This window comes from Medicago truncatula, chromosome 4 (genome assembly GCF_003473485.1).
Source record: "Medicago truncatula cultivar Jemalong A17 chromosome 4, MtrunA17r5.0-ANR, whole genome shotgun sequence".
NCBI lineage: Eukaryota > Viridiplantae > Streptophyta > Magnoliopsida > Fabales > Fabaceae > Medicago > Medicago truncatula.
Genome location: NC_053045.1, coordinates 33,743,836 through 33,762,717, shown reverse-complemented (window position 1 = coordinate 33,762,717; position 18,882 = coordinate 33,743,836). Strand labels below are relative to the sequence as shown.

The window sequence follows — 18,882 nt, the reverse complement described above, 5'->3', positions numbered from 1 at the left end:
CATAGTTGGTCACTTGTTTTTTAGTTAATATTCTCTCTATTTTTTAATCTCTCCATTAATTCTTTTAAAATTTTTAATTAATGTTTTCAATTCTAAAAATATGTGCAGGTCTTTGCCCCCTGTAATATATATCATTTTCGATTTTCTTCTTGTAAATTTTTTTTTTATTTACCCCCTGTAATTATTTTTTGTTTTCATTTAAGAATTGATGGATGATTTAGAATATGCTTAAATGTTCTTTTGGTCTCTTAACTATTTAATTGGTATCGCTTTGGTCCCTTAACTAAAAAAAGATTGTTTGAGGATTTTAAGTTTTTTTTTAGTCTCGTTTTGGTCCCTTCTGTTAGGTTTCTGTTAGGGTTTTAAAAAAAAGTTAACTCCTGGACACGTGTCACCTTGTCATTGGCTCTGAGTTTTTTTTTTACATTTTTTTTTCTTCAAATATATATATATTTAAAAAAATATATAAAAAAAAGGCTAAACTTCACTTTGCGCCCTCTAAGTTTCAAAATGTTGCAATTTTGACCCCCTATTAAGAAAAATGGCAAAAGTGACCCCCTAAGTTTAGGGAAATATGCTCTTTTGACCCCTTATCTTTACAAAAAGTGGCGATTATGGCCCCTTTTTGGGACACGTGGCGTCTTCTCAGCAATTTTTGGATGAAAGGGACCAAAATTGCTATTTTTTTTAATAGGGGACCAAAATTACAACATTTTGAAACATAGGGGTTTTTTTGTAAAAAAAAAACAAAAACTCAGAGCCAATGACAAGGTGACACATGTCCACACTTAACGTTTTTTATTAAAACTAACGGAAACCTAACAGAAGGACCAAAACGAAACTAAAAAAAAACTTAAAATCCTCAAACAATCTTTTTTTTAGTTAAGGGACCAAAGCGATACCAATTAAATAGTTAAGGGACCAAAAGAGCATTTAAGCCTTTAGAATAAGAGAATGAGGGAGAATTATTTTGTTAATGCAACAAAATTTTGGTTTATGTTTTTGTTGTAGTCTTTCAAACTAATGCCCAAATGCCAAGCATTTATAGTGCATTATATGACATGAGAGAAAACACCTCTGTGACTTGAATCAATGTTATGATTCATTAAGCATCCAGTTGCGAAAGGTTATGATCATATACACTTGAATCAATGTTATGGTTCATTAAGCACCCTTTTGCCAAATGTTATAACCATATACACTTGAATCAATGCAAAAGTTCATTAAGAACCCTTTTGTCAAAGGTTACAATGTATATGAAAGATCTCATGAACAGTTACAACTCTTAGTTCTAAAGTGATTCCAATATTTTGGAAATCACCAACATAGTCATGGTTGCCCTCACGATCGTTGATACACTAATGTCATCAATGTCACCCAACTCTATGTCACACAAGTGTTATCCATTGTAGGGGCAGATGTCCGTGTAAATTGTGATCGCGAAGAAGACTGTGATGATGATTGTGATGAAACACTAAGTTGCCTTACCAAAAACAAGATACACAAATTTCTAATCAATGAAACACAACTTCTTTAAAGTTTATCCAAGATCAAACAAAGAAAATGAATAGGTGACCTACTCAAAAACCCAACCCACAAAAGATTCAAATCGTGTTGCCAAATTTTAAGCAGTAGACAATAAAAAAGCTCTGCCATAACCATTAAGTGCAACACACGAAAGTTGTGCAAAGGGAGGCCAAAGATAAAATTGAACAAGACAAAATAATAATAAAGAAAACGAACAATATAACAGAAGAAGACACTTATAGTAGTAGAACTGACTCTCTTGCTCAAGCTGAATTTCAAGCCAGTTAAAGCGTGAAAGGTGATGAAAAATGTTTTGATCTAATAAACCTCTTTGTGGGCACAAATCATAACTAAAATGTGACAGTGATGGTGATTTTATAGATCATATATAATTTCAGTACCCTTCTGCAATTGAGTGTTCAAGTCTCCTTAAGCACTCATTGGATGAAAGATGGTACGGCAAAGTGTTATATGATTGGAAACGTGTACCTTCTTTCGTCCACCTACTGCTTGAGCAAAATTGAATACTATGTTACAATATGGATACTACTAATATTTCCAATCTATATAATCACCATTTTTGTCACTCTTTCAGTATGTTTTTGTGTCCACCAAGAGATTTATATGAATATACTCTTAAACTGCTAAGGTTTGTGTAAGTTGTCCAAACTGAGGCCAAAGAGAAAATAAAAGAAAAAAAAAACCAACAAAATCGATGCAAAAAACGGATAAAAGCAATGTATTTGACTCACTTGCTATGCTTAAGCTAGGTTCAAATGTGTGAGGTGCAAAAAAGATGTTATGATCTTATCAACCTCATTTTGGACACAAATCATACTGTAAAAGTGACAATGATGATGATTTTATAGATCAGAAACCATTTTACTACCCACACTACAATAGAGTATTCAAGTATGATCAAACACTCCATAGAGAGTTATAGTATTGTTAAAGCTTATTTGGGATTATAATCATGTTGATAAGATAAATAATATCATTGTTAGGCCTTGCCGAGAGATAGTTTTAGGTTTTTGGAAGCATTCGTGCAATAAACTCATTTATATCTATTAACTAATTGGAATTTCACCAATGAAATCCAGAAACAATTAGAAAACCCGGTACCATCTACTTTGATGTCTAATGCAGTATCATTCACATACCATGCAACCACTAAAGCATCATCAATCATAACAGCTACATAAATCCTGATAACTAACTCCGATACATGGATTGTTCTTAAACATACTCTTAATTAATTTCAGTATCTATTTCAATCTGAGCATATATATAACAGATAACATATATTTGTTATATCAGTCTACTAAAATAACAGAAAGAGGAGCAGGATTTTTTCTTGGTATACCCTTCTTTGTCACAATTGTAGCTAACGTCTCTGCCTTTTCTTTTCTAACACATACTCTCGAGGGATATTTTCTTTGTACCATCTTTGTCTTAGCCACAATTGTTGGTGCAGCTTCTTCCTTTTCTTCCTCTACACCAGCAGGATTTCTTCTTGGTCTACCCCTCTTTCTCTTGGCCACAATTGGGGCTGCAACGACTTCTTGCTTTTTCTTGAAGCATGGTTTCTCTAAGCCATTCTTGCCATAAATTTCCACATTGAATAGGTTTTCTCCAATATATGTGAAGACCAAGAACTCTTCAAGTCCCACTGAGTTGTCTTTCAGAAACTTTTGCCAACCAAAGTTTCGCACATAAATGTCATTTGCTTTCTTCAAAATTTTAACTTCCCACTTCTCACCAGAAGAGCATACTAGAATAATTGATGCTTTCTTCCAAAACTCTTCACCCAAATCCATAACAATCTTCGGTGGTACTTTCTGCAGATTATGACCAAAAAAAATGGTAACTTCTCGAGAAGTAATATTTTTAAAAAAATATGTATGGTCAGATTCCCTGCAGACTGCAAGCATTCACGCAGTCAGGATGTATCCGTGACCGTCCAATCGAGATGGACGGTCCAAAAAAGTAAACATATTTTGATTTTCTTTAAAAACGATAATCTCGGTTGGTGAGCTAAGCAGTACTGGATGAGTTTTAATTAGGACTTCTGAGATTTAAACTTGGAAAACTAACGACCTAGCTTAATAACATTTTTCTATGAACTTTTTTTCATTCATATCTATAACTTTCTCATCAGCATCCAAAGACAGACAGGTATTTCTTATTAACAAAGATTACAAATTTTAGCATGCATGAGATGATGAAGAACAAAAGTACAAATGAATTACCATGCACTTGGTGTTGAAGCCTTCTTTGATGATAGCGAAAAAGGATGGCTTGTCTTGCTGCTCATGATCCATCTGTTTTTTCTTTTTCTTTTTCCGTTTATATAAGCAAAGATAAACTTCATTATATAGAATAACATGATCACTAAAAGTGCAAAAGTTTTGAATTATAAACAGAAAATTAACAAGAAGAAAACCATAAAAACAGAACACAACACCATCTCAGACATTTAAATTAACAAATTATTTTACCAACACTCAAATTCATCTAAATTCCAAACTACTCTTGAGTTTTCGCATACGGCAAAATACCATTGCAATACAGAGAATAATTAATCAGAGTGATGAATTAATATGACAATAAGCAGCATAAAAAATTAATAAAATCAAGCAAAACATATACTTAATAAATAAGACCAAACCCTTATGAGCCAGTACGAGTGAGTACTAATCATCACTTGTTTCCTTGTAACAATTTGGGTTTCTGTTTTTGATGCTATTATGATTATTTTTGCTTAGCTTAAATAAAATAGTTAGGGGTGACAAAATAAATTTTAATATGTAAATAAAACTATAGGATAGTTAAAAATATAAACAAAAAGCATCAAAATAAATTTTAAATGTAAAACTATAAACAGAAAGTAGATCTTAAAAATATGAAAGTTGTATATAACTATATGATATATATGTTATACAGAATTCTAAAATTCATTATGTCAAACTCTAGTAACCTTGAAAATTTTCTTCTTCACTCTTTGGATTCTCAAGACATTTTTTAGGTTTGGGATGTAGATGTTATATTTTCTTCATCTTTCTCAAAAGTTTTCATCTTGAGAAGGAATAGCTTGCTTTAGATCACTGAATAATCGTTGTTTCATTAAAGAAACCAAAACTAAAACCAAGTAGATCTCAGAAGAACTGATCCAACAAGTTAAGAATAAAACCAAGATGCAAATGAGTTAAAAAAAAAAAAATGCAAAACCTATATACGCATCTTAGTTGAAAATAAAGCAAAGAAGAGAGAAAGTATGAAAAACCTTGAAAAGCTGAAACTTGAAAACTTGGCCACTAAAGCAATAAAGATCGAGCAAAAAGGCAAGTAAATAGCAAATGATAAAATCAAAGATGGAAGGACCACTTGTGGCAGAAATAATTAAGAATCATTGACACTGCCACACTACTCAAAATGGTCATATAGGTTGCATGAAAGCTATGCACAAAAATAGAAATTATTGGTTACGTGATCCTGCTACTTGTAGTAATATTTCAAGTTTCAACGTTAATTCAAACCAATAATTCATGTATACACGTTAAAACAACTTTGTCACTTTCCTTAGGTCATTACACCGCGTGTGTACGTGGCTTTAGTTTTTCTTTATATGTTACGAAAGAAAAATGTTAGAAAACAGAATTTAGAAGCCAACATACAACTATGGTTTATAGAGAATTTCTCTTGGTAACAAACACTAGGGTTGAGATTGTTTTGATTCACATTGAACAAAACACTGTTAGAATTGAGTCTCTTGGTCACGAGAAGAGATTGAATCCTCAATATCTCTTTGTAAAGAAACTCATATCATTATAATGGAAAGGAGAGCTGCTCTCTCCCCCAGAGTAGGTCATCATTAGACCGAACTAGGTAAACAAATTCTTGTGTTCTCCTTCCTCCATTATCTCTTGCTATTTATTTTTGTTTGAATTATTTTTTCACCTGCTTGATTTGATTGTTTGGTTTTAATTTGCTCAACACATCAAGTTTTTTATTGGTGTGTTTTTGCAACGAATTCATAACACCATAATTTCTCCTCCCAAGAAAACAAGTGAAACATCCACAACCATCTAGCTAATAAAGAAAAATTAATTAGTACACTCTTCTCACTCTTAAATTGCCTTTATCTTAGATCTAAACAAACAATTCTAATGAACTTAATACACCAATCTTAACTACCGCCCTCCAAAGAAGAATTTAAAAAGGGAAAATGATACATGTGGGAGCCTTCAAAAAGGAAAGAAAACGTAAAACCAGTGAAGAAGACAAGGAGACTTACGTAAATCATGTCGGACACCTATGAACAAATTGCAAACCTTACAACTTGAAAGCCTTTTTGTATTTCTTTCTAATAGAGGGATAATCTTTGCAAATTATCGCCAATTGGAAGGCCAGGATATTTAAATTGTGTTTGACCAAGAATTTGAAACAATAATGCCCACAAGCAAAATCTTACGGAATTTGACTTTGAGATCTGAAATCAACTCAAAGAGAAGCATAATCACCTTAATATAGTCTTGATATTTGCCAAACTTTTCTCGCCTAAAATTTGTGTATCATTCGCAAGTTGAAATGAGAAACCCTGGATTAGGACCTCGATCCAATCCAGTAACCAATAAACAAACCTTCTTCCATTGAAGTACTCATCATAGAATGTAACCCTTATGCTGCAAACAAACCCTCAACCCACTACCTACTCTGGATACTTTTATTGGACTTAGTTTATTCAACTGAATCGTAAGTTTTCTCAAAGTTGACTTTAAACATCTAATACTATTAGTGCATAAAAAATGAGGTCCAAGGCCTTGGTTGCCTTGTCCTTTGATTTGACCTACCTATTTTGCAATCCTTCTTGGAGTTGCTCGCCTTGCCCTATGATGGGGTGGCATTTGCAATGCACAAGGGATAAACTTGTGCATGATACACAAGTTAAATAATAAAGGACAACTGTCGGTACTCACCTGTTGTAATAAATCCTATTAAAACACTGAATTATTATTTTAATGTCAAATATTGGAGGTCTCTTTATCTAATTCACCTCCCATTCTGACGAAAAACAAATGCACCTCCTTGAGGAATTTTTTTCCAGAAAATTAATAAAAGATTTTGAACATCTCTCACATAGAACCATCATCACTACTATGATAACAACCACATCACCATGACCATCTTCATCTCATGTCCTCCACACTTTTGTATTATTAATTTTTTTTTTAAAGTTACGAATATTTTCAAATGATATCAGATTTTTTTTATTACAAAAAATCAACAATCTTCATCTCTTCAATCATATATTCTTCATTCAACCCATAAAATAAAAAACTTCATAAACCCAATAAGCTCATTCATCATAAATCCAGAAACTCTCCTTAACGATATATTGATAATCGCTTAAAATTTAGAAACTCGTTCACCGTAAAACCAAAAACACTTGTACCTTCAACAACTCAACAAGAAACCCATAAATTCATCCTTATTTAACCCATAAATCGTAGAGTTTTACGCCATATCTAAAGTAAGGATTTCAAGCCAACTAGTTACTGGGTTGGTTTTGTGATATCTGAATTTTTATTTCTCAGATCTGGATTTTGCAGAAAGAACACCAAAAGTTGAAGAATGATTTTTGCTTCTTTTTTTAAAATAGAATTAACAAATAAATATCAAATAAAAGTAAGAATCATACAATATTAACAACTGCAGGCAAGGGATCATGCTAAATGATGAGTATTCTTCACCCACACAGGTGAAATGCATACAAGGAATCTACCCTTTTTTCTAGCTGGGGTTGCACACGAAGAAAAAAAAACTCAAAAGCCCATTAATAAATTAATGATAAACAATTCCTTTTAATAAATTAATAAATGATGAGTATTCTTCACCCACACAGGAGAAATGCATACAAGGAATCTACCCTTTTTTCTAGCTGGGGTTGCACACGAAAAAAAAAAAACTCAAAAGCCCATTAATAAATTAATGATAAACAATTCCTATGTGGGGTCATTGTTTTTGTTGTAGACAAAATTACAAAAAGTTGATAATAGGTAGCCAGTAGTAGATCTCAACCGTCCAAATATAATAATAATATTTCAATGGCTACAATTGGTTTACAAAGCAATTTGGACATGGTGCACAAATTTTACACTTGTGCATACTAAATGCCACCCTATGATGAAGCTTGCCTATTTTGCAATTCTTGATGGTTCACTTATTCGAAAATATCCAATCTGAGTTTATTTTTTAATAAAAAAATTAAAAGTAATCCACAAACCAAAATGTTCATAATACTTGTAAAGAGTAATTAACGTTCACCATCCAAAAAAACAAAAGAGTAATCAACGCAAGCTAAACAAAAAAAATATTTAGAACACTCTTTTTCTAACACTCTCTTTAACACATAAACTAATAAACAAACTCTCGAAACTCACTACAACAAGTTACAACCTTAGGAGACAAAACTATATTAATAAATGAAGTACAATGTTTAACATTCAACTGATTTGAATTTCACCAATAAAATCTAGACACAATTAGAAAAATCACCATCCACTTTGATGCCCAATGCATTCACATACAATGCAACCATAAAAACAACATCAATCATAACAGCTACATAAATCCTAATAACTAACTCCAATATATGGATTGTTGTTAAGCATACTTTAATTAATCTCAGTATCTATTTCAATCTGATCATATATATAACAGATAATTTTTTATTTTATATCAGTTAACATAAATAACAACTGGAGCAGAATATTTTCTTGGTCTACCCTTCTTTCTCTCAGCCACAATTGTTTCTTCAGCTTTTGCATCTTCTTTCTTGACGCATACTCTCTCACCAGCAGGATTTTCTCTTGTTCTGCCCTTGTTTATCGCAGCCGCCATTGTTGCTGCAGCTTTGGCTTCTTCTTTCTTTACGCTTACTCTCTGACGATTTTTTCTTCGTTTCCCCATAGACATGATTGTTGCTGCAACTTCTTCTTTTTTCCTGAAGCATACTCTCTCACCAGCAGGACTTTTTCTTGCTCTACAATCATTTCTCTTAACCGCAATTTTTGCTGGAACTTCAGCTTTTTCTTTCTTAAAGCACTCACTCTCAGGAGAAGGAACTTTTCTTGGTCTGCCCCTCTTTCTCTTGGCCACGGTGAATGGAGGTGCTGCAGTAACTTCTTCTTCTTCTTCTTGTACTTCTTCTTGTTCTGGTACATTCTTGAAGCATGGTCTCTCCAATCCATTCTTGCCAAAAATTTGCCCCTGGAACTTGTTCTCCCCATCATATGTGAAAACCAATAACTCTTCAAGCATCACTTTGTTGTCTATCAGAAATTTCTGCCAACCAATTTGTAGATATATGTCATTCCCTTTCTTCAAAATACTCACTTCCCACTTCTCACCAGACGAACCTACCAGAATCATAAACGTATTCTTCCACAACTCTTCACCCAAATCCGTAACAATCTCCGGTGGTACCTTCTGCAGATTATGACCAAAAAAAAACATAGTAGCTTGGCAAGAAGTAATGTTAAAAAAATAAACATGTTATGTATATGAAGCCGGATCCCTGCGAGCATTCACAAAGCCAGGGGATAACCTTCCAATTGAGATCAAATAGTCAAAACAGAATTTGATTTTCTTTAACAACAAAAATTACGGAGCTCGGATCTGGACCACCCCATTTTGATCGGACAGTCATGGATCTGCAAACTTCATGAATGTGTGTATGTCTATGTATAGTAGATAACTCGGCTGTTGAGCTAAGGGATATTGAATGTGTTCTAAGAAGAACGTCATGTAAATTAATACAACTAGTTTACTGACCAAATTGTAGAATGCAAAGTATTTCTTATTATTAACAAGGCAAACAAGTTGTAGAATGCATGAGATGATGATCATGTGGGAGAAACATATAAACAAAAGTACGAATAAATTATTACCAGGCTGTTGATGTTGAAGCCTTCTTTGATGATTGCGAAGAAGGATGGTTTGTCTTGGTGATCATAATCCATCTATATTTTTTAAGTGAATGAGATAAACTTTTTGAAGGCGCGAACAGAAACTTAACCAAGAAAAAACTCATTAAAATAGAACACAACACCATCTCAGACATTGAAATGAATAAATTATTAATTAACCAACACCCAAATTCATCCAAACTACCCCTTGTATCAAAGTACATGGATAAAAAATGTAAATTGCAATATAAACACAAAGTAGATCTTGAAAATAGGAGAATTTGTATGAAACTATAAAATTATATATTTTACATTTTGTCAAACTCTAGCAACCTTGAAAATTTGCTTCTTTCACTCTTGGGTTCTCAAGAGTCAAGACATTTTTTAGGTTTGGGATGTATTTTCTTCTTCGGAAAGGTATAAATGATTTTACTCTTGATCTTTATTTTTCTGTTTCAAAGGAATATATCTTGCTTTGGATCACTCAAAAATCGTTGTTTTGTTTGATTAAGAAGTCAAAACAAAAACCAAGAACAAGAAGACCCGAGACACAACAAGTTCAAAATATAACCAAGACTTAAATGAGTTCAAACAAAAATGTAAAATGTATATTACATTACACCTTGGAGAGGAGGAGTTGAAAAGCTGAAACTTGATACTTGCACCCACCAGAGTACTGCGAGCAACAGCGTAATAAGTAAGTAAATCACTCAATATTATATCGATCTATGCCATTAGCCAGCAAAATGATATGGACCACTTGGAGACTGAATTACTGAAAATGGTAAGTATCAGAAATAATTAAGATTGGGTGCTCAAAATGGAATGCATAATTAATCATACTGCTGCTACATCTCAAAATGGTTTAATGGGGACCAATGTAGCTAGATGGAAATGGAATTTTGGAGTAGTAGCTCCTATCCTACACTTTGAAATGTTTCAAATTTAACCTTTGTCACACATGGCTTCGGTTTTTCTCGAGTCAATTTAAATATGGTTTGAAACTTGATTCGACAATTAATTCTCAAACTTAATTCATTAATCAAATGAGTTTAATTTGAGCTGAAAATTAAGTTCATTAATTAAATAGATTGAACTTGAATTATATATAATTCGATTTGTTTGTTTCATTAGTTGACTCTATTATATATACTTGTGTATTTTTCATGCATAAATGCAAGTATGGTCCTTTGTGTTTATGTATATTCTCTGTACACTTGGGATAGCTTTTTACTTTTATTCAATATATATTTTCCTGTTAAATAAAAAAATAAATTAAAAAGTCAAAGATATAAAGCTTTTGATATTTTTAAAACAAGTTGGCTTTTGAATTATGTGATGTAAGTAAATGAATTAAACCTAACAAGCGAGCACAATTGTTCATGGACCTGAAATAAGTAGAGTTTGAGCTTAATTTTTTTTGCATCAAACTTGAATTGAATTTCGAGTTAAACTAATTTTTATCAAGTCTGATCGAGATGAGTTTTACTTGACTCTTTTCCTATCCTAGTCTTGAGAAGATAAACCAGGATAACTTATAATACATTTGTTTTCATGGTGGAAATGATCTCACAACACGTCCACTCACCACAATAAATTGGAGCATCTCGCATTGAATTGTGTTTGTCGCATTATTTTAAAAGCTAATGTAGAAACAAACATTGGTTTGTATTGTTTTACTCAAAAAAAAAAAATTACCGTAGAAGTTGTTTTAAGTCTAAACTTAAAAATTAAGAGCTTTAAAAAAAATTAGTGTTTTTTTCAATGAATGAAAAATAAAGTTGTTTGGTAAATGTTTTATATTTCAAAAACTTTTTTACGTTTAAATCTGTTTGATAATGTTCCGACTTCAATTCCACTAAATCACTTAAATAGGGTATTGTTTTCATTTGGTCTTGTGTGTAAATTATCACAGTTTTGTCCTTAGTTAAAAAACATAGACTTGGTGGATTGATTGGTGTATGATGTCTATAAGAAAGAATATTTATTATTTTTTATGAGAAAATGTTAAAAATTTAATATGATTCTTATAAATATTGAAATGAAGTTTTTTTTCCTTATGAAATGATGTTTTCTAAAATATAATATTGACAAATACCTATTTATTTCATAAAATAATCGTTAATTTATAAATTTATGAAGTGAGAGTACCGGTACACCTCAATTTGTGAGGTGTACCGTAGAAGTCTCAATTTTCAATGATAGAAAATGATTTTTTTTCTTCAAAAAACAAACTAATTTAATTATTAATTTAAAGGTTTGGTGCACCGGTACACTCAAAATTTTGGATGTATCATAGAATTTGCCTTGAAAATTATAATACTTAAATCTTATTTACCAAAAGCATCGATAAATGTAAAATTGACTTTTTTTGAATTTTTATTACTCATAAGAAAGAGTATTTTATTTTTTTGGTCAAACCAACATGTTTATTTGGTAGTCTGATTAATTTCTCTCAATATTAAGAGCATAAATTACGCTTTTTTTTTTTAAAGAAGAGCATAAATTACGCTTAAAATAATAAATAGTTTCCTTAAAAGAAATTAAATAGTTAATGTAATATATTATTACATTTTCCTGTTGATTTATTACATTAATTAATATTTGTTCTGGTTTTCTCCTGAGGATTTGCATTAACACCTTTTATATGTTGTTAGTTTATCACCAATCTCACCACCAAAAAAAAAAAAAAAAAGTTTATCACCAATCTGGTAGAAAAACAAAAACCTCAACAACGTTTTCTTTGCCACCAATCCTTCCTTGATTAGTTGACATTTTTTTTGTCCCATGTGAATGAATCATAGAAAAACCAAACCTCAAATTCTGATTTCTAAAATATTCTTCAGATACGAAATTCGTTTGTTTTGATTTTTAAGGTATAGAGATCTGTTCCTTGCTTCTTAAGTTATTATTATTTAAATGCATCTTCTTGTTTAATCTATCATATTATCTTGGATTTATGTGCCGCACGTATAATAACACTTTTTCAATCCTTAGTTAAAGACAAATGTTGATACCACGTTGTTTCCATCACCACAAACTATTGTTCTTTTCTAGTTTGACCCAAACAATAAGGATTTTACTTTTCTTTTCTTTTCTTTTACATAACTAGTTTTGTTCTCTTTTTTTTTTTATTTTGTTCAGAGAATAATCATCAAATTGAAGAAGATGAGGATGGATGAAGAAGTTTTTTTCACCATGTTCAAGATAGGGAAAATAGGTTTGGTGAAAAAGTTGATTGTCATTGCTATGATGGCTATGTTTGTTGCAGATGCAGTTGATACAAATGATGTTTATCTTCCATGTGAAGATGCTAAAGTTCAGAAAGGAGATGGCTTTACCTTTGGCATTGCATTTGCGGACAAGCAATCTTTCACCCCAGATAGTGGTCCACAGCTTTCGCCTTGTGACTCTCGTCTTAGCCTCGCAGGCAAAGCACAACTTGTTGTGTTTAGGCCAATGGTCGATGAAATCTCCCTACTTACCGTTAACAGGAGCAGCTCAGACTCGGTATTCAGTTTTTGTATTAATGAGTTAAATTCATTGCTTCGTGTATACAGGAGCTGTTCTTGACAATACTCATGGTTTGTTTCAATTGACGTATTTGAGTTTATCTACTGATATAAGTACTTGTAAAACTGTTTGCGAAAGTTTATGGAGCAACTTATAACACGACTTTCAACTTATTTTCATAGGCTCTCACAAACGATGTGACTTGTATTCCAAAAAGAAAAAATGATGCGGCTTTTTTTATCTTTGTTGTAGAAATCGCTTATACATAAACGTACTTAGAAGTTAATCAAGATGTTTATCCGAACAGGGTCTCAGTTTGATATGATAATTATATGTTTGGTATTTTACTTGGTATTATACTTTTTTTTTTATTGTTCCCTCCATAATCATGTGTTCTGGTAAATTATATAAGGTAAGTCTTAGGGAATGGTATTATAATTAGGAATTACATCAGATATAATAGTTGTATCTAATAGATTTGGTGGGTTTAGAACTAAAATATTGAGTCTAATTGATAACACTTTTTTTTAATTTGAGACTGTCTACTAGCTAATCAAATGTTCCCTATGTTAGCAAGAAAGAATTTTAAGACATTTTTGTCATTGAGTAAGGCATATACCAGCTTGGTACACTATATTCCTCGGCATCAGTTAGAAAAAATCTTTGATTTTTTTACTTTATGCATATTTCCATTTGAAGAGTTGTTTCTTTGTTATGATTTCAAAGTTTAACAGTCCTGCTGCCAAATATTCTTTCGCAAACTTTTGGATGTTTATTCTCTACTTATTTTGGGGTTTTATCAGGGCACATATATGGTTGCGTTTGCTGGACAGAAATATGCAGCAAGATCACTACCAATCATGCTTGCCGACGACAGTCACACGATTACCAGTTTCACTTTGGTATCATTTGACATGATTAATATGTGTATTTTGTAGCAACGAAATTTCCTTTATGAATGTAATTTTGAATTTCTGTGTTGGTTGACTAACAGGTTCTTGAATTTCAAGACGGAACCCTTCAAAACTTGTTTTGGAAGAGTTTCGGCTGTGATGCATGTCCCAGTGGAAGTATTTGCCTGAATAATCAAGACTGTGCAGTGCCAAACACAGAGTGTCAAAAGAATGGCGACACTGCTTGCAAGATTGGCATACAGTTGGCATTCTCAGGGATTGACAAGAATCTTGATGCTCTAAATTCTTGGTATGAAGTGAAAAATCTACGGCAGTACTCCCTCTACGGTCTATTCTCCGATCTTCGTAATTCTATTATAGGGGCCATATGACAAGTTTTTTTAAGTTTCTTTAAGTCTAGCTTATATGCATAGAGACTGTACCCATTTATCCCTTCTTTGTGAGAGTTTGATTCTCTTCCAACAACTTGGCTATTTCTATTTAGTCTAAGGTTATTGGTTATTGGTTATTGATTGGGGTATTCCAGTTAACAAGAAATGCTATTATTTCGATCCTACAATGAGGAAATCATGTTATGCAGAAACATATAGGTATATTGTATTGAGCGAAATGCAGAAAGTAGACATAAAACGACAAAGGCATAAACATGAAGGTCCCAATTGACAAATCACCATTTAATTTAAAAGGCTAAAAAGATATTCAAAGTCTGCAATATTCACTCTGTTAGTTTAGTAATGTCACAAAATCAGGATGAATAATCTAAATGATGAGTTTCTTGTGCATTTTTCCTGTACGTTTCGTGTCAGAATATTTCGCCTTTATTTTTATGACCTCATCAACTGGCCATTAGAATAACTCTTTAAGCTGCATATCATCGAGTGCAACAAATCGTGTTTCTCCGGTAATTGCTAGACCCCTCAAAACAAGTTATTCACCTTCGGAGTTTTTAGGCTCAATTAGAACATTGAATCCAAATTCTTTTCCTGCTGTGAATGATTTTTTGAGTTCTTGTATCGTTTGAATAGTGCTAACCTTCTTGTCCTTCGCATCTAAGTTTTCCTGGAATCGGGAAATCAAATGTGAAAATAAGTTTATACATATATATCCATGACAGCCACATACAGAGGAAAAAAATCACTTGCCTTTTTTGTATAATCAGCCATGGTACAATTGAGTATTTCTTGTATTGCAAACTTAGTGACACGTTCTTCCCCAAGCATCTGTAAAAGGAAGTCTTTCGGAATCTGCATCGATTTCCTAACAAAGTCAACTTCAATGAAGAATCAAACATATTATTTCAAAAAATAATAAAACATATATATTATCATGATTCATGGATGTTCTGTTGCATCCATCAGTGTACAAATAATGTTGTTCTTTTGAAAAGCATTTTTTTGAGATAAAACTCAATCTCAGGGATGACTTAACGACAACATTTTAATGATATTGATGTTACAAACAACATTACAGAAGAATGAATGAATAATTTATAGATCAAAAAAATACTAAACAATAGTTCATCAAATATTAAAAAGAAAATATAGGACATTGCGCACCTTTGATGATTTCCCTGGAGCAGTTCACACATCGCAAGGCATGTACAAAGTAATTAAGTTAAAATTCAGGGACTTGAATTTCTTATGCTGATGAAATTCTGAACTATAATGAACCGGAGAATGAATCACATGTAAGGTAATATCACCAACAAGAGATAAATAACAAGTTTATATAGGCAGGGCCTCTCGATGTAAGTGTCATGTGTCAATTATAAAGCAAAAGTTTCGTTTCCTTCCAGTTACCGGTTTTCTCACAATTGGGCTGAGTAACAGGGACAACTGAGAGTGAAGGAGAGGGTCAACTTGACGGAGGTTGAGGACCAAGGTTTAACAGAGAAATCCCACAAGGTGGATTTTTTCACTAACCAAATACAGGAAGTAATAAAATGGGCATACAAGGTCTTACCTTGGTAAAGAACACAAGCTAAAACCAAGAACAAGACCACGAATGCAAAGGTTACTTGTGGCCAAAAAACTGAAATGTTGCAGACATTGATATTTTTTAATGAGGGCTTAAGCAGCCAACAAATGGAGCTTGTAAAGTAGTTGCTCTTATTTCACAGAGAAATTGTCATCGGTTTTTAGTGTGTCTAGAATGTGGTTTGTGCTCAAGAAACTCTTGAGGATAAGGGTTGTTAATAAGGGGAGGAATATGATAAGTATCGAAGCACTTGAGCACTTGACCAATCAGCCTATACTACTTGACGTGGAACTTGGAAACTTGATAAAACCCAAGTTCTTATTATTGTACCGTCCCTGAGAGCCGACATCCCGGGCAGATGCACTCTACAATGTTTTACTCAACCTTTCCATCCCCTTCGTAGGTAGTCCTTTCCGAGCCACTGATAACCAGCTCTGATACCAATTATAAGTATCAAAACACTAGTGAAACCCTCTTTTAAAATCTAGCTATCACCGAGCATCTCGCACTACTCGATGTGGGACTTGGGCACCCCATAATACCCAAATCCCTATCACAATCTTGCAACGAATGTCAAGCTCATGTGTGTTCATAGCATGTATTGCAAAGTATGAATTATAATAGGGTATGAAAGTGAAAAATGTGACAAACGTTAGGTATATTAAGTGTATGAAAGTGAACGGTATCAATCTTTATCAATAGAGAAGCTTTTTACCTCCTTTTTGCATACGAAATCCAGGCACTGGTGGGGCCGTACGGCCTAAGTTTATAAGGATTCGGTCAAACACCTTCTGTGTTTGAACACCAGTCAAGTCCACTCTTAACTGCCATTTAAACCACAAGATTACAAAATCAAGCCTCTAAACAGCAGGGTTCAAGAAAATGAAAACATAAATTAGCATGAAGCTGTAATTTATAGAAATATTCTTCACAAAAATATTTTACATGATAAAAGGAGGAGGCTAAAGGGAAAATAACAAGGCTTGTTATAGAAATACATCCAGCCACAATTTTTTTATGTCTAAAGCTGCAGGTTGCATGGTATACTAGTGGCAAATTCAGGATAACAATTAAACATGTGTTGATAGCAACATTAGCTTCAATTCTAATCTGCTCAGGTAAACAAAGGTTCTCACAATATGGGTTGGGCCTAACACAACCTCTACAAAACCACCTTGTAAAGTGAGGACTACCTCTCACTTATAAACACATTTTCATGCCTTATATCATCCGATGTAAGACTCTTAACAAAAGTAACATAATTATGATAGAAACAAATTAAATCCCACAGAAAAACCGATTAATTGAGCCTAGTTCATCACGTTGATTGATATATAGACACCCACTTTCACATTGTAATCAATTTTTATGCATGGTGACTCACTTGTATCCTATTATCATCTCCTGGTTCTGCAACTACTGTGGCATCTGTTAAGAATGCTGAAATATCATTGGAATCTGTAATTGATGCTTCTAAACCTACAAAGCAAGAAGCAAGTAATATTATTTTTAAACTAGTGATTATTATATATAGAAGCAAAGGATAGTAAACCTCAAAAGATATAATATATAAAGGAACCTGAATTAACAGCTGAAATTGGAGTATTGAGATGTCTGAGAGTTGTTCCATTGGAAGTAGAGAGAATATCTAAGCTGCAAACAAAAACATAAGTGAAATATGATTCTCAAACTAAAATCAATGTGAATTGTGAAGTAATTTGGTACCTTCTTCTCCATGGAGACAGAGGCAGATAAAAAGAAAGTCCTCTTGATTTAGCATTTGGAGTTGTGAATGAAGCAACTCTCACTCCTAGTGTAATGGAATTGAAGTTGGAGACAGCACCAACCATCATCATGTTACTGTGTTTGAATTGATACTCACACTATTCTACGACTCATGCCTTATCCATTTCTTTCTCTTTTGCAGTTATTATGAGATCAAATATTTTTTATCTACTTCCATACACATAAAATAAAAAAATTATGTAAAATAATATAATATATTTTTTTTTTAAAATAATATAAGATTATTTTAATATTTCTTTTTTCATAAGTATTTCTTGTATAGTTTATTCAAAACTAACTTCAGATACACATGACTGACTGAGTGAAGTACAGTAAATCTATTTACAAGTATTTAGTTGGCCCTATCTGGAGACTAGAAATTTACATCTGTCTAACACGTTGACTTCTATATTTTAAACTAGCTAGTACTATTTATTAGTGTTGTGGAGTCCAGGGAGCGTCGTGAGCGGCAATGGGCTAAACGTTCTTGAAAACAAACAATCACTGAGGAGCAGAATAGCAAGATGAACATACATTGCAGTGATTTCTCAAAATTTAACTTTTCCTGTCACCATAACTTCAATGGCCTATCAAAATATTGAAACATCGTATAGCTTATATCCATCACAAGAAATGATAGACCAATCCTTTCTTTTATTGCACAACATTCTGCAAATCAGTCCACCAAATACCAACATAAATATCCAATTATAAGTGATTTTAAACAGAACAGTGACATTGACTTATGACTTGATGGACATTTCTTAGGATTCTGAACCATATCTTAAGCATTGAAATCTGGAAGCATTTTCAGTTTTTCACTAAACAAAAGTTCAGTATGTCTCTTTCATTTCAATCCATTAAAATAAGAGAAAACCTACCAAATACATAAGAATTTCTTCAGCTGTGTGAAATCTATGTCAATTGTTTTGAGACTTTCTAGTGTGATGCAAAGGCTAAAGAAGGGCATTTGAGAAGTTTAAACTTCAAGGCTATGAAACACAGATATAGACACGAAACCAATCACAACATTGACACTGACAGGGACACGTAGAAAACAGTAATGATTTGAGAAAATAGAAGTAATCCAATTGATATGACACTTACATGTGTCAAATAGTGAACACACATTCAATCGTATTGTCCTTGTTACTTAACTTCAATGTCGTTCTTATTATTATTATTGGAAGAAGTCAATG

General features: G+C 32.6%; 4 protein-coding genes across 7 annotated transcripts; 1 reads left to right on the top strand and 3 right to left on the bottom strand.

Moving 5' to 3' along the window:
• Window positions 1–2,633: 2,633 nt before the first annotated feature.
• LOC11414897 (B3 domain-containing protein At3g17010) lies at window positions 2,634–4,982 on the bottom strand. 3 transcript variants are annotated; one of them, XM_003606793.4, is made up of 3 exons: window positions 4,811–4,982; window positions 3,777–3,863; window positions 2,634–3,365 (listed from the first exon to the last, which is right to left on the bottom strand). In XM_003606793.4, the coding sequence occupies exons 2-3, from the start codon at window positions 3,846–3,848 to the stop codon at window positions 2,841–2,843; spliced, it is 597 nt and encodes a 198-aa protein (XP_003606841.1). In that variant the 5' UTR covers window positions 3,849–3,863; window positions 4,811–4,982; the 3' UTR covers window positions 2,634–2,840. The 3 variants fall into 3 exon arrangements, with proteins under 3 accessions (XP_003606841.1, XP_024637208.1, XP_039688894.1); XM_024781440.2 differs by having other exon boundaries at window positions 3,777–3,892; window positions 4,811–4,981; XM_039832960.1 differs by having other exon boundaries at window positions 3,777–3,875; window positions 4,811–4,981.
• A 3,002-nt stretch (window positions 4,983–7,984) lies between these two features.
• Window positions 7,985–10,407, bottom strand: LOC11412485 (B3 domain-containing protein REM23). Its single transcript, XM_003606792.4, has 3 exons — window positions 10,117–10,407; window positions 9,477–9,548; window positions 7,985–9,015 (listed from the first exon to the last, which is right to left on the bottom strand). Exons 2-3 carry the CDS (start codon window positions 9,546–9,548, stop codon window positions 8,266–8,268), a joined length of 822 nt encoding a protein of 273 aa, XP_003606840.1. The 5' UTR covers window positions 10,117–10,407; the 3' UTR covers window positions 7,985–8,265.
• A 1,766-nt stretch (window positions 10,408–12,173) lies between these two features.
• On the top strand, window positions 12,174–14,484 carry LOC11412968 (uncharacterized). 2 transcript variants are annotated; one of them, XM_024781438.2, is made up of 4 exons: window positions 12,174–12,370; window positions 12,639–13,004; window positions 13,811–13,909; window positions 14,002–14,484. In XM_024781438.2, exons 2-4 carry the CDS (start codon window positions 12,663–12,665, stop codon window positions 14,290–14,292), a joined length of 732 nt encoding a protein of 243 aa, XP_024637206.1. In that variant the 5' UTR covers window positions 12,174–12,370; window positions 12,639–12,662; the 3' UTR covers window positions 14,293–14,484. The 2 variants fall into 2 exon arrangements, with proteins under 2 accessions (XP_024637206.1, XP_003606839.2); XM_003606791.4 differs by lacking the exon at window positions 12,174–12,370 and having other exon boundaries at window positions 12,515–13,004.
• An 86-nt stretch (window positions 14,485–14,570) lies between these two features.
• LOC11417108 (uncharacterized) lies at window positions 14,571–17,837 on the bottom strand. The gene is made up of 7 exons (XM_003606790.4): window positions 17,624–17,837; window positions 17,478–17,551; window positions 17,283–17,377; window positions 16,614–16,722; window positions 15,478–15,491; window positions 15,064–15,165; window positions 14,571–14,980 (listed from the first exon to the last, which is right to left on the bottom strand). Exons 1-7 carry the CDS (start codon window positions 17,752–17,754, stop codon window positions 14,849–14,851), a joined length of 657 nt encoding a protein of 218 aa, XP_003606838.2. The 5' UTR covers window positions 17,755–17,837; the 3' UTR covers window positions 14,571–14,848.
• Window positions 17,838–18,882: the final 1,045 nt, after the last annotated feature.

Excerpts from the sequence above, each read along its gene's own strand:
- LOC11414897 (XM_003606793.4), bottom strand. The coding sequence starts at position 3,848 with ATGGATCATGAGCAGCAAGACAAGCCATCCTTTTTCGCTATCATCAAA. Across the intron at positions 3,366-3,776 it reads GCTTCAACACCAAGTGCATG|AAAGTACCACCGAAGATTGT; the intron begins GTAATTCATTTG and ends CATAATCTGCAG.
- LOC11412485 (XM_003606792.4), bottom strand. The coding sequence starts at position 9,548 with ATGGATTATGATCACCAAGACAAACCATCCTTCTTCGCAATCATCAAA. Across the intron at positions 9,016-9,476 it reads GCTTCAACATCAACAGCCTG|AAGGTACCACCGGAGATTGT; the intron begins GTAATAATTTAT and ends CATAATCTGCAG.
- LOC11412968 (XM_024781438.2), top strand. The coding sequence starts at position 12,663 with ATGAGGATGGATGAAGAAGTTTTTTTCACCATGTTCAAGATAGGGAAA. Across the intron at positions 13,005-13,810 it reads ACAGGAGCAGCTCAGACTCG|GGCACATATATGGTTGCGTT; the intron begins GTATTCAGTTTT and ends GGGTTTTATCAG. Across the intron at positions 13,910-14,001 it reads CGATTACCAGTTTCACTTTG|GTTCTTGAATTTCAAGACGG; the intron begins GTATCATTTGAC and ends GTTGACTAACAG.
- LOC11417108 (XM_003606790.4), bottom strand. The coding sequence starts at position 17,754 with ATGATGATGGTTGGTGCTGTCTCCAACTTCAATTCCATTACACTAGGA. Across the intron at positions 17,552-17,623 it reads CTGTCTCCATGGAGAAGAAG|CTTAGATATTCTCTCTACTT; the intron begins GTACCAAATTAC and ends TTTTGTTTGCAG. Across the intron at positions 16,723-17,282 it reads GAGATGATAATAGGATACAA|TTAAGAGTGGACTTGACTGG; the intron begins GTGAGTCACCAT and ends TTTAAATGGCAG.